General features: G+C 42.1%; 1 protein-coding gene across 3 annotated transcripts in view; it reads right to left on the bottom strand.

The window, feature by feature from the left end:
• ASTN2 (astrotactin 2) overlaps positions 1 to 13,834 on the bottom strand; it is a 319,108-nt gene that overhangs the window by 107,603 nt on the left and 197,671 nt on the right. For all 3 annotated transcript variants that reach the window (XM_087943907.1, XM_087943906.1, XM_087943905.1), the window contains exons 11-12: positions 10,357 to 10,507; positions 1,818 to 1,984 (exon numbers count right to left, since the gene is read on the bottom strand). In XM_087943907.1, coding sequence (XP_087800033.1) covers positions 1,818 to 1,984; positions 10,357 to 10,507 — 318 coding nt within the window. The remainder of the gene's footprint in view (positions 1 to 1,817; positions 1,985 to 10,356; positions 10,508 to 13,834) is intronic.

The following is a 13,834-nucleotide window of genomic DNA, read 5'->3' as shown; positions in this document are numbered from 1 at the left end:
ATTTTCACCAAGGCAAATTCCTTGTGTGTCCAGTCACACTTGGCCAATAAAGAATTCTATCTATCTATAGAGGGGAATCAACAATAGGAAGTGCCTAGCAGGGGGAAAGTTACACCTAGGGATTTGGCATGCAAACTTCAGTTCTGGCTTTGCTTTATTGTAACCCAATTGCCCTTTAGTAAACTATACCTTTATCAACCAATGGAGTCAAGGATGGTTCTTACTTAAAGGTACAAGTTGAGGCAGGACCGACATACTCACTATAGGTAATCAAATGGCAACAGGACAGGTCAGAGAGGATGTACTACTTGCTTAGATGTTCTCCATCCCTCCCCCACATTTACTATGTCTTCTTGCCACTGGTTATATGTTAATTAAATAAATATTAAACTCAGTTGCCTTTTTTTTTCCTCAGCACAAAAATAAATTAAAACAAGACCCAGGTCTAGGGTGCAGAATGACCCTCTGGCAATTTAGGTAGAATAAGAAATACTCTGAGGTTTTGAAAAATGGGGCTCTACTTGATGCATTTTCCTCTTTATCTCCCTTTTTTCTCTGAGCTGTAAAACAATTCCCACAAAACCAGGAAGTGCTGAACCCAACACCCCAGGGAACCGCAGCGAAGGGCTGCGACACAACAAAATTGCTGCCACCTGCGCACCTGGTGGTGTCAGGATTTGACAGATGTTTCATGGCGCCGCTTTTAAGGGAGTGCTTCTCTGGTGCAGAAAAGTACCCTTCGCGTTTTGCTGAAGGTCAAAAATGAAGTGGAGGCGCTAGATTTTGCCAGGAACTGAAGCAGCAAATAAACCGGAGGAGGAAATGCAGGGAAAGGAAGTATATTGGCACAGCTGTGTCCAAGAGAACAGTATTGAACAAAACACAAGAGCTCTTGAAGGTGAGAAATATCCCTTATTAGTGAATGTGTGAGCAGGGTGCACGTCGTGCGAAGAATGTGGAAGCCTCATGGAAACATGGACCCATGTTTACAAAATACTTCCTGAGACCTATGCCTCCCCTGCCTACATTAACAGAAGCATAGAATCAAGTTCTATACAGAGACAGAGACAGATCTGCCTTCCGAAAATATTTAACTAGGGGAGGTTAAGCGTGAGGCTGTCAGGTTTTCTTGGAGAAAGTCTTTGAGAAACAGAGGGATGACAAAATCAGAAATGAAGAGGTGATAAGTCACTCATCAAAACCATAAAAAAGTGAAAGTTAGAATATTTTGGGCATGTGATGTGACACCCAGAAAAATATGGCATACTTCACTTAATCCTCCAAGTAAAGATTGAAGGCAAACAAGGTCCAGGCAGAAGAAGAACATCAAAATCTAAGGGACTGGTTTGGAAGAAGAAGAAGAAGAAGAAGAAGAAGAAGAAGAAGAAGAAGAAGAAGAAGAAGAAGAAGAAGAAGAAGAAGAAGAAGAAGAAGAAGAAGAAGAAGAAGAAGAAGAAGAAGAAGAAGAAAGAAAGAAGAAGAAGAAGAAGAAGAAGAAGAAGAAGAAGAAGAAGAAGAAGAAGAAGAAGAAGAAGAAGGAGAAGAAGATGATACAAGATCATGTGAAGTGTTGCTATTGCTTTGTAATGCCTTGGTAAGACCACATCTGGAATACTGCATCCAGTTTTGGTCGCCACATTACAAAAAAGATGTTGAGACTCTGGAAACAGAACAGAGAAGAGCAACCAAGAAAATTAGGGGATTGGAAGCTAAAACATATGAAGAACGGTTGCAGGAACTGGGTACGTCTAGTTTGATGAAAAGAAGGACTAGGGGTGGACCTGGTAGCCTTTAGAACATTAGCCCCTCTTTCTTACCCACAGAACATGTGGATGGTGCTGGAGGTTGGGTCCCACAGGAGAGGGAGAGTTTGCTGAAGGCACAGCTGCTCGCAACCACCATTGAAGCCATCTGAGCAATCAATCCCCTTTGAGTAGTCGTAGCAGCCGGTTCCATCTTTCATGGGTCTCAGGTCCTCAGGGCACTGCAGGAAGAAGAGAAGGAAAGGATAATTTAGGTGAGGTGGGAGACCATCGCGTTGGGCTACCATGGTGTCTGCTGATGTGGGAAGGGTGCAAAATACTGGCCAATGGGGGACAACGATCGTTGGTGGACCTGCAAGAAAATTCAGAACACAACAATGCGGTTCATCCTCCGAGACTCCATTTTTGTGGAAGGTTCTTGATTTAGTACCAACAAAGGAGAATATTTCTAGATCAGGATTAAAATGGAGGGAGGGAGGGATGCTTGGTGCTGTCTGAGATTGGTTGTTTCCTTGTTAGACGTTTCATCAGTTTGAGTAATGAAATGTCTGTAAGAAAACAACCAAGCTCAGAAAGCACCAAGGACTCCCATTCTTTGATTTGGCCCAACTTTGGGTGATTCATGGGGTTTTCCACACTTTTACAGAACTCTTCAGCACAACAGAAGCCACAGGGATCACCCATGCACCAATCAGAGCATTTGCACCAAGACAAATTCCTTGTGTGTCCAATCACACTTGGCCAATAAAGAATTCTATTCTATTCCACTCCATTCCATTCCATTCTATTCTATTCTCTTCTATTCTTTGAGTCAGTGGTAGAAGATGAAAAAAGTTCGGGCAAAAGGGATTGATCCCTTCATTCTAATTTCTAATTCCACCAAGCACCAAGGATTGTGTGCTTATGCACGCCCCTTAGGAATGGGGTGAGGTCATTCTTGTTCTTCCTTCGGGTGCTTTGGAGAATAGCTTGACTCCCTCTTCTTTAGGGTAGCCCCTGAGATATTGGAAGACTGCTATCATGTCATCCCTAGTCCTTCTTTTCACTAGACTAGACATACCCAATTCCTGCAACAGTTCTTTGTATATTTTATCCTCTTGTCCCTTAATCATCTTTATTGCACTTCTCTGCACTCTTTCCAGAGTCTCAGTATCTTTTTTCTACATTGTAGCCACCCCACAATGTAAAAACTGTGTGGCTGCCGCAATGTACATTGCGACAGACACCCAAGATGTTGGGATTCAAATAGAGCTGTTCTCATTTTCTAGCCAGGGAGCCCGGCCTCTCTTAGAAGAGCCCTTAATGCATTTATTCCCAGCCGAAAAATTGGACAGCGGTTTTTAATTTTAGTTTCCCAGCAAGCATTTTCCAATACTGAGTGGTTAAAGCGGGCATTCATCAATGCCCTCCCTGATTAAGCAGAACTCTTATCTTCCCTTCCAACCCCTCCTATTATTTACTTCTCTGAAACCTGTGGAAAAGAGGAAGGTGTGTGGAGTGGAATGGAAAGAGGGGGAAAAAAGACCACTCTCTTTGGATGATAGGAAGAAGGTAACCAATGGGGCTGAACAACAGTTCCAGCAAATGCGTGATGGGATTCCTGAATAGGAGCAAAAATCCCAGCTAGCGAGAAGGCAAGTTACAAATGCAAAGCCAAGCTGGAAAACAAACACATTTTAAATAATGATAATTTACAAACACATTTACATATTTGCAGCCTCTGACCGCTGGATATTTGACCATCGCTGTCTTCCAGCTCCTTCCAAGTTTGTGTTGTTTTTTTTAAAAAAAATGTTTGCACAGAACATATGAACTAAAGTCGCTGGGAGGCAGGCAGCATCTAAATGTAATTTATTGTTATTGTTCTTCGTACTTCTGCCAACAACTCATTGGAAATCCCAACCTTGTCCTCTGCCTTCTGAACCAGAACTGAGAATCCCAAAGACCCGCCAACCCCGTCGTAAATCACAAACGGATCTGGCCGGGCAAAGTTCCTGGCGTGATTTCAAGGCTTGCCATGATGTATTTATGGATTAAATAAACCCTGGATCATCGTGATTAACTTAATATCGGCAGAACTGTTTCCCGGTTCCAAACTGGGCAGTCTCTAAATTGCAAGCCAAGAGAGAGGGGAGAAAAAGTTTGAAGGAACTCTGACCTCGGGGAGTATATGGGTTAGAAATGTGTGGGGAGCAGATCAAGTGATTTTTCTTCTAGAACCACGAACTTGACTCCAATGACTTTGAATTCAAAGTTGGAAGGGACCTTGGAGGTCTTCTAGTCTAGCCCCCTGCTCAAGCAGGAAACTCTATGCCATTTCAGACAAATGGGTTGTCCAATGTCTTCTTAAAAACCTCCAGTGATGGAGCATCCACAACTTCTGGAGGCAAGCTGTGCCATCCATCTGTCTGTCCATCCGTCCATCCATCCATCCATTTATCTATCTGTCCATCCATCCCCCATCCATCCATCCATCCATCCACCTACCCACCCACCCATCCACCCATCCATCCATCCATCCATCTACCCATTCATCCATCCATCTACCCACCCACCCCACCCATCCATCCTTCCATCCATCCATCCATCCATCCATCCATCCATCCATCCTTCCTTCCACCCACCCATCCATCTACCCATCCATCCATCCATCCTTCCATCCATCCACCCATCTACCAATCCATCCATCCACCCATCCTTCCATCCATTCATCCATCCTTCCTTCCACCCACCCATCCATCCTTTCATCCATCCATCTACCCACCCACCCTTCCTTCTTTCCATCCATCCATCCATCCATCCATCCATCCATCCATCCATCCACCCACCCATCCATCCACCCATCTATATCAGATGGGGTAGGACCTGGTGGCATCATGCTATCCATACTTCCGTCTTCTTCAGTTTTAAGCGTCCTTTCTTGGGAAGATAATGGCAACCCTACGAATGATCTCTGTGACTTCGATGGTTGCTCCTACACGTTTCTCCTTCAGGGCTGGTGGAAAGCTAACCCGTTAATACCCATTTCCCAAGGCTGCCGATAGAATCCGATCGGTTGTGTGCTAGGATTAATCAGCCTGCTTCGAATGGCCGAGAAGCAATAATTACTGTGAGTTTTAATCAATCCTGCAGCAATTCAGTGGCGGTTCAATTTGTGATCTGCCTCTCTAGTGACATCAAACTAGGAGAGGACTAGAAATTATTAAAAAATCAATATTCTACTCAGCCAATAATTCTTCCAAGATAATCGCAGGTGAAGTGTTCTCTGTCAAGGCAGCCCTGCAGGAAACTTTCTCTGGCTGGCTGGTTGGTATCAAGGAAAGATAGTCAGTTGTGGATCATTTATTTCTGCAAACTATCAAACTGAGCTGAGGAAACTGGGATGTAACAGCCGGCAGGCTGAAGAAACATCAAGAAAAGTCATTCTTGGGTCTTTGCAAGTGATGCAGAAAGCATCTCCTTGAGGTCCATTGGAGCTTCTCTAATATGTTCCTGCAACACATCCATCAGAAGGTCTGAGGCTCATTTGGCTTCAGTCAAAAATGTTGCAAATGGACTCTTCAAGGTCCTTTGAAACCAAGATCAAAGGAACAAAATGCAAAAAATGGCAAGGCCATTTGCTCAGAAACACAAACATCCCCGTTGTTCTCCGTGGTTTTTCTTGTTTTTTCTTCCCCGCCAAAAACAAAAGTAATTTCCATTAATGGCAAGAACATCATCGGATGCACTTCCTACTTTCCGAAGACTTGGAAATGCTTGATTACAGGTGCTGTTTCCAAACATTTCGGGGAAATAAGTGAAATAAATTGCTTAAAAGGTTTTTTTTTTTTCCTCCCTTCTTCTCTCTCTGTCCTTTTTTTCTATTGAGCTTAGCTCTTTTTCTTATTAATCCAGAAAAAAAAAAAACTGGAATGGAATTGTAGGACGTTAGCACCCACCCCTCTCCTAGAAAAATGAAATATCCTAGAAAATATTAAAAGGCAGAATATTTCCCCTAAAAGGGAAGTAGAATCTTAGAGAGGCAGAAGCTTATGAAAAGGACAAAGGGAAAGCTCTTTGTCAAAGAAAGAAAACAATGGCATCCCTCTCCATCCAGACCCAGACAATCTGTTTAAAAGCTCCTGAAAATCCCGATGAAAATCCTCTCTTTGGTATTGTTTGGTGTCGAGCCGTAACATCTGCTACTACTATAAATTAGCTCCATTGTCTATAAAACATCTTCCCTGGATGAACACGGACTAGCAGGGTAGCAGCTGAGTTTCAGAAACTGGCAGGCAGATTCCTAACAGGCGCCACAAGCTGAGTAGTAATGCTTGGGTAGATCCATCAAGAAAGATAGCAACTAGGCGATGGAGTGGGGTGACCGGAAAAAAAAAAAATCTGCAGATTTTCCCAACCGCTTGTCTCTCAGTCGCCTTCGTCAGCGGGGACTGCTGTGGTTATTTGGGTCTGTTCCAAACTTTAAAAAGTCACTGAAATCCTGAGGAGCACATGTGATATAGGGAGTCTTCGACTTACGACCATAATGTAGCCAAATTTCTTGTGGCTAAGTCAGACATTGGTTTGAAGTGAGCTTCTCCCCATTGGACGGAACTTTCTTGGCACCGTCGTTTAGGGAATCACCGTGGTTGATCAGTGAGGAGCCCAGTCGTTAAGTGAGTCTACCTTTCGCTTGTCAGAAAGTCGCAAAAGGGGATCAGGTGACTCCAGGGACACCGTCATAAATTGGAGTCAGTTTGGTCAAATTGACCAAGAGGGAGGATGCAATGGACGGAAAGTCTGGAAAACGGTCATAAGTCACTATTTTTCAGTGCCGCTGTAGCCTTGAATGGTCACTAAATGAACTTTTTGTAAGTCAAGGACTACCAGTATTCCCACATCACAAAAGATAGTCAATTTTTCCCCCTTACTACCTCCCCCTTCACTGCCTGTTCCTTCTCGGAGTCTTTCAAAAGTCTTCTCAAACTCATTTCAGTGATGACGTGAAGATATCTGGTTGAAATGAAGCTGAAAGTTTCTTCCTTTTTCTGCAGCTTCCCTAACTTTCCACCTTCCAATTTATCAGAAAAGAATGGAACAGAATGGAACAGAATGGAATGGAATGGAATGGAATAGAATGGAATAGAATAGAATAGAATAGAATAGAATAGAATAGAATAGAATAGAATAGAATAGAATAGAATAGAAATATGGAATGGAATGGAATAGAATTGCAGAGATTAGAATAGAATGGAATTGCAGAGAATAGAATAGAATAGAATAGAATAGAATAGAATAGAATAGAATAGAATAGAATAGAATAGAATAGAATAGAATAGGAATATGGAATGGAATGGAATGGAATAGAATTGCAGAGATTAGAATAGAATGGAATTGCAGAGAATAGAATAAAATAGAATAGAATAGAATAGAATAGAATAGAATAGAATAGAATAGAATAGAATAGAATAGAATAGAATAGAATATAGGAATTTGGATAGAATGGAATGGAAATGGAAATGGAAATGGAAATGGAAATAGAATAGGAAATAGAATAGAATAGAATAGAATAGAATAGAATAGAATAGAATAGAATAAAATAGAATAGAATATAGAAATTTGGATAGAATGGAATGGAATGGAATGGAATGGAATAGAATAGAATAGAATAGAATAGAATAGAATAGAATAGAATAGAATAGAACAGAACAGAACAGAATAGAATAGAATAGAATAGAACAAGGGATGGGATAGGATAGGATAGGATGGGCTGGGCTGGGCTAGAATTAGAATTAGAATAGAAACTGGAAGGGACCTTGGGGGTCTTCTAGCCCAGCCCCCTGCTCCAGCAGGAGAACCTGTTATCCTCTCAGACAAGAAAAAGAGAAGCACCTAAGGACGATGACCGGATTGTACGTTGGTCGTCTTCTCCGCTTCCAGGATTTCTGCTCCAGCTTCATTAGTGAACCGTAGGCTCACTGTAGCACCAAAAGACTTGTACTGGATTCGACACTGGGCAGGGTTGCTTTGCATGTGCCATGAAGACTCTGCTCCGTTTTAAATATTTCCGCAGCGTTTGAGAAATCATACGTCGAAGAGAGGGCATGCATGCAAACCAAGAGGCCCAAAGTAACATTTCCAGCAAGAAACACTCAGGGAATTGTTTTATCTGGTCCCCTGTGCTCTCATTATCAGCTTTTACACTGAAACTTTTCCTGTTTTCTCACCAAAAACAACAATAAAAAGCAAGTTCACCACAGTAAGCAGCATAAACTTTCTCTTCAACCACCCCTCCTTCTTATCCCCCTGTCTTACCTTCCTCCTTTCCTTTCCCTTTACAAGAAACATCCATTACTATTCCTTGCACAGATGTTCAAATGTTCTAAGCTTAAATACCCAGACTCTTTCTAAACAACTCCCAGTGCTAACTACTGTGCAGAGAACAGGAATGATTCCACAGACGAACGAATCCTCTCCGGCTGTAATTAAACATTTCCGTTGTTGTTGTTGCATCTAGACAAACATTTCTTTTTATTTATGCACAAAGAGCCATCCTGTCTTCCTGCTCGGTAAAATAAAGGCAGGTAGTTCTCAACTTAGGACTGCAATCGGGGCCCAAAATTTCTCTTGCAAAGTGAAATGGTGCTCCAACTTTTCCAACTCTGCTTGCCGTGGTGATTCTGGGAATCGTTGCAGTTGTTAAGTTTGTCACACAGTTGTTAAGTGAATCTGGCTTGGGGAATGCTCCAACCATCATGTGAAAAAATGGTCATAAGTGGCTTTGTTCAATGGCATTGTAATTTCAAAATTACAACGTTTGAAATTGTAACTTCAAACAGTCGCTAAAGGAACTGGGCATGGTTAGTCTAGTGAAGAGAAGGACCAGAGGAGACAGGATAGCGGTCTTCCAATACTAGAGGGGCTGCCACAGAGAGGAGGAAGGGGTCAAGCTATTCTCCAAGGCACCCAAAGGCCAGACAAGGAATAATGGGTGGAAGCTGAACAAGGAGAGATTCAACCTGGAAATAAGGAGGGATTTTCTGACTATCAGAACCATCAATCAATGGAACAGAAGTTGCCTTTGGAAGTTGTTGAAGTTTCATCCCTGGAGGCTTTCAAGAAGAGATTGGACTGCCATCTGTCAGAAATGGTGTAGGGTCTCCTGCTTGGGCGGGGGGTTGGACTAGATGACCTAGAAGGTCCCTTCCAACTCTGTTAATCTATTAAATTGAGGACAACTTGCATGTAAGCAAATAAACAAATAATTGGGTTTCTATGATAGATATTTAGCATCAGAGCTGCCCCTGATTTACAATTTGACAATGGTCCTTCCTTCGGCTTCCAAATGAGGCCCTTTAGAATAGCAATGTCTTCTCTAAAAGGGTTTAGCCATTAATGATGGTCTTTTTTTCCCCTTCCCTTCTCAGATCTTCTCCTTACTGGTCAGCCAAGTTGTCCGTATTGTCTGGAATTTAATCAAAGGATGTGAAGTTCTTGTGGGTGCTCACTTTCCTCGTTTATTCAGCCCAAATCAGAGTGGCCAATGATGAAAGATGCTTGGAATAAAGACTACAAAAGGATGCATGTTCTACATCTGGAAGGTGAACAATGGTTCTCCCCTGCCTGAAAGGTTTCCTGCTTGGAAATCTGCGTCTCTTCTAACTCTAGCAGACTGTTGTTACAGCATGGCTCACTGCCAATGTAGCCTTTTTGGCCACATCTTTAAGTCAGCATGTTCATGTGGCTTTCGTCTGAAAAAAGATGCCAATAGATAGCTAGGTGATAAAGATATAAAAGAGTAAATAGATATAAAGCTGACTGTTTTGGTGCAACAGCTGTTTATAATCAATGCTTTTGTTGTATGGCAGCCAGCATCTATGTGCTGACACACCGAGGAAGCTGGTGGTGGTGGAGGAGGAGGAGATGGAGGAAGAGGAGGAGATGGAAGAAGAGGAGGAGAAGGAGGAGGAGGAGATGGAAATGAAGGAAGAGGAGGAGGAGGAATGAAATACTGCAAGGTATATGATATCCCAAATAAATCATTTGTTTTCACTCAAGTAAATTAATACAATGACCTCACATGCTGTGTGAAAAAGAAAAAGAAAAGGATTATATTTAGAGAGAGATAAACCTGGAAGCATAACAGCCATTTCAGTAGAATCAGAATGGAAGATGGGTTTTGAATACCATGGCTTGGATTCCCCAAAAATGACACAATAAGCACAAGCTGAAAGAGAGAGAGAGAGAGAGAGAGAGAGAGAGAGAGAGAGAGAGAGAGAGAGAGAGAGAGAGAGAGAGAGAGAGAGAAGGAGAGGAGAAGGAGAAGGAGAAGGAGAGAGAAGGAAGAGGAAGAAGGAAGAAGGAAGAAGAAGAAGGAAGAAGAAGAAGAAGAAGAAGAAGAGAGGAGAGGAGGAGGAGGAGGAGGAGGAGGAGGAGGAGGGGAGGAGGAGGAAGAAGAGAGAGACAGACAGACAGACAGAGTGCAATTGCATAATCCCAGGAGAAGATTATGTCTCCTTCAAGGAGCTGCAGATGAAGAATAGGTCTACATCCCCAGACTTTCCAAACCCAATCCAAGGCATCCACCTTCCCTGGTGTCAAAAGTTGTACCTACCACACAACCAGTTGAGTCCACTTGACGGTCCGATACACATTTGAAATTGCGGGTACAGCCTCCGTTATTGTGAGAACAATCCCGAACCGGTCCAAAGGATGAGAGTAGGTCATTGATGGTCTCAAAATAGGTTGACAACATTGCTTCTTCCCTTGAAGAAAGAAAAGGTACATTCAAGCCAGCTCAACTCAAAGGCAAAAAAAATGACCATCCTTTATATTTCCTTTAAATTCTTCCACAAATTCCTTTGGCTCGATCTCTGGCCTCGATACTTAGTGCAATTAAGCCAAAGTCAGATTAATTCCCTCTTTCTCTTCCACTCACTCTATTATTTAACGATTTCCCCCCTTTAGTAACTGCCTTCCTCTGTTCTTTCCTGACAACAATTCAAATTAGAAGTCTCTTTCAATGTATTTTCTTATGCATAACCTTAGCAAAGGGTTTCTTAAGTGGAGCAAGATCAATTAAAACAGTCAATGTATTTTAATCATGACTTCAGAAAAATGATTTCCAAATAAAAGCAGAGAAGTGTCCTATTTCCAAGCAGCCGAAGACAATTCTAATTTCTGTGGGGTACCTCCAAATTATTGATGCAATCAAAGGAAAAATTCCTTGTGTGTACAATCACATTTGGCCAATAAAGAATTATATACTGTTCTGTTCTGTTTTATCTTTCATCCCGTTCCATTTTAATCCTATCTAATGTCCAGTCCATTCCATTCTATTCTATATCATCTTCCATTCCATTCCATCCCATTCCATTCCATCCCATTTTATTCCTATCTAATCTCCATCCCATCCCATTCTATATTATCTTCCCATTCCATTCCATTCTATCCCATCCCATTCCATTTTATTCCTATCTAATCTCCATTCCATTCTAAAATGTCAAATAAATGGAGAAAAACGATAACATCTTAACAGGTGTGAAAAGGACATTTTCAAGGACATCTTAACAGGTGTGAAAAAGAAAGCAGATGGTTCCCATAATAAAGAGAACTTCTTTACATGGTCTACATGAGCTAAAGAACTGAAGAAGCTTCTTGGATGAGAAGCGAAATGTCTTCTAGCAAAAACAAAGTCGGGTTGCCTTTTGAAAAAACACCTTTGGGTCAATCAGGAAGGATTGGTAGGAACAGGCTATCTTATCAAGAGGAAGATGGGAACAAAAACTGTTTTTGAGAATGAGGTTGGTAGACATCTTGTCCAGAATCCCACAAGTGAAGAGTCAGCATTGGAAGCCATGTTTTATTTGGAAACTTCGAGGCTGCCACATTTAGTGCCTGGTGGAAGATTAGACTCAACAACATTCTTTTCTCAGAGAGTCAAGGACATGTTGCCCTGCACCTGGGGAGGAGTGCCTGGAGAGATGTCTCCAGTTGGGACGATGATTTGGTTGGGCCATGTGATGGAATGATGGGTGCAGGGGATGAATCTTTGATTTCTCTTTTGGGAAGGGAAAACCCAGAAGTCTCAGATTCGGGGTTTTCCCAGATGTGCCAATATGAGAACTCTAATAAAATGGAACTTTGAGGAAATGCTTGACTTGAAGTTTATTGGGTTGGAGTTGGTTAGTTGGAATGCTGATATGAAGGTTGATATATAGGGAAGAAGATGTTATAGTCCTTTTTCCCTGCTGACTCTCTAGCATCTGCTACAGTCCTGTCAGGTTTCTGGCAATTTCCCTAATTAAATCACGTTCTCTAATGAAGGATTTTCCCAGGGAGAAGATCTGGTAACCTAGCTACAATCTTTGTAAGATAAGCACGGAATGTATTTCTGGTTCTAAACTGCCTACTGCTCCTTCACATTTCCACCCTCCCCCTGTTTATGGCAACTTAAAAGCAAGATAGGAATGTTTTACAAGTGCATTTGTGGAGACCACCCTAAAGGGTTTTTTTTCCCGACACTGCGAGTGATTTCATATCTATCAGCCTTATTACTGGAACTTGAGTGCAAGATTAAAGAAAGCTGGCTGGTTTCTTTTTTCCCTTGGCACAGATAAGGATGTTTTAGTTTTTAGTTTTGTTTTTTCCCTTTTTCCACTTAAGGAAATAAACAGCAAAAAAAAAAAAAAAAAAAATGGATCAATAAAATAACGCTCCCCAACCATTCCGTGGAAGACATGCAGAGAGGTACTGAGTGTGAAACAGAGAAAAGGCAGCTTTGCGGTACAAGACAGCTGCAAGAAAGTATATAAAAAGGGGGAAACCATTAAAAAAAATGAAAGAGAGAGAAGCAGAGCTACGATAATTTTGTATTGTGCCGATATGGTTTGCGTCAAAGGCGTTTTCCAACAGAAAGACCATTGCTAAGGTGGAAGAGTATTTCCTAGGGATTACATTCAATAAGTGCCTCCGTTGGGATTTTTCCCAATTTCATGCCCCTCCAGGGTCTTATGATTTCAAGTCACCCATGCTGCCCTGAGCTGCCACTTCGATGTTAGCTTCCTTTTTTTTTCCAGTTACTGCTGTGCAGTTCCATGGAAACCTCTCGAACGCACGGCAGCAAATTAGGCTAAACCCCACAGACAAACAGAAAAGTGGTAGATTGCAGCGAGAAGGATAGATGGGGAACAGAGAGGATCAAATGTTATGGAATATGGTCCAGGTTCCCAGGAGGGAGAGGCTGCATTTCACAGGAGTAGGAGACTACCCAGTTTAGATAGATTGTGTGAGAGAAAGAGGGTGAAGTTGGCTCCTCCCTAATAATTCCCAAAAGGGGCTTCACATAGGTAGTAAGCTGCTTTGGTTTGGCAAGAATCTGTCTATAGGTGCAGAATAAGAAAGACATGTACTTAAAAGAACTTTCCTTTTCTTCCTTCCCTTTCCTTCTTCCTTTCCTTTCCCCTTCCCTTCTTCCTTTCCTTCCTTCCCTTTCCTTCTCTTCCTCCTTCCTTCCTTTCCTTTCCTTCTCTTTCCTTCCCTTTCTTCTTCCCTTCCTTCCTTTCCCTTCCTTTCTTTCCTTTCCTTTCCTTTCCTTTCCTTTCCTTTCCTTTCCTTTCCTTTCCTTTCCTTTCCTTTCCTTCCTTTCCTTCTCCTTCCCTTTCTTTCCTTTCCTTTCCTTTCCTTTCCTTTCCTTCTCTTTCCTTTCCTTTCTTTTCTTCCTTCCCTCCTTTCCTTTCCTTTCCTTTCCTTCTTCCTTCTTCCTTTCCTTCCCTTTCCTTCTCTTCCCTCCTTCCTTTCCTTTCCTTTCATTCTTTCCTTCCTCCTTTCCTTTCCTTTCCTTTCCTTTCCTTTTTTTCCCTTCCCTTCCTCCTTTCTTTTCTTTCCCCTCCTCTCCCATCTCTCCTCCTCCTTTCCTTCCCTTTCTCTCCCTCCCTTCTTTTTTTCTTTCTGGAACCTGACACAAAAGCTTTCTTTTAACTGCCAGGAAACGTAAACCTGTCTCGTCTTTAAAAGACCCAGGTTGAAACTGGTGCTAGGTAAAGACTAAGCCATGTGACATCTGACAATGTAGAAGAACCCCATAACACAAC

Source organism: Notechis scutatus, chromosome 15 (genome assembly GCF_049901735.1).
Source record: "Notechis scutatus isolate UNSWTSFEM ecotype Mainland chromosome 15, rNotScu1.2, whole genome shotgun sequence".
Taxonomy (NCBI): domain Eukaryota; kingdom Metazoa; phylum Chordata; class Lepidosauria; order Squamata; family Elapidae; genus Notechis; species Notechis scutatus.
Note: the sequence above shows the minus strand (reverse complement) of the source record. Positions and strands in the feature narration are given on the sequence as shown.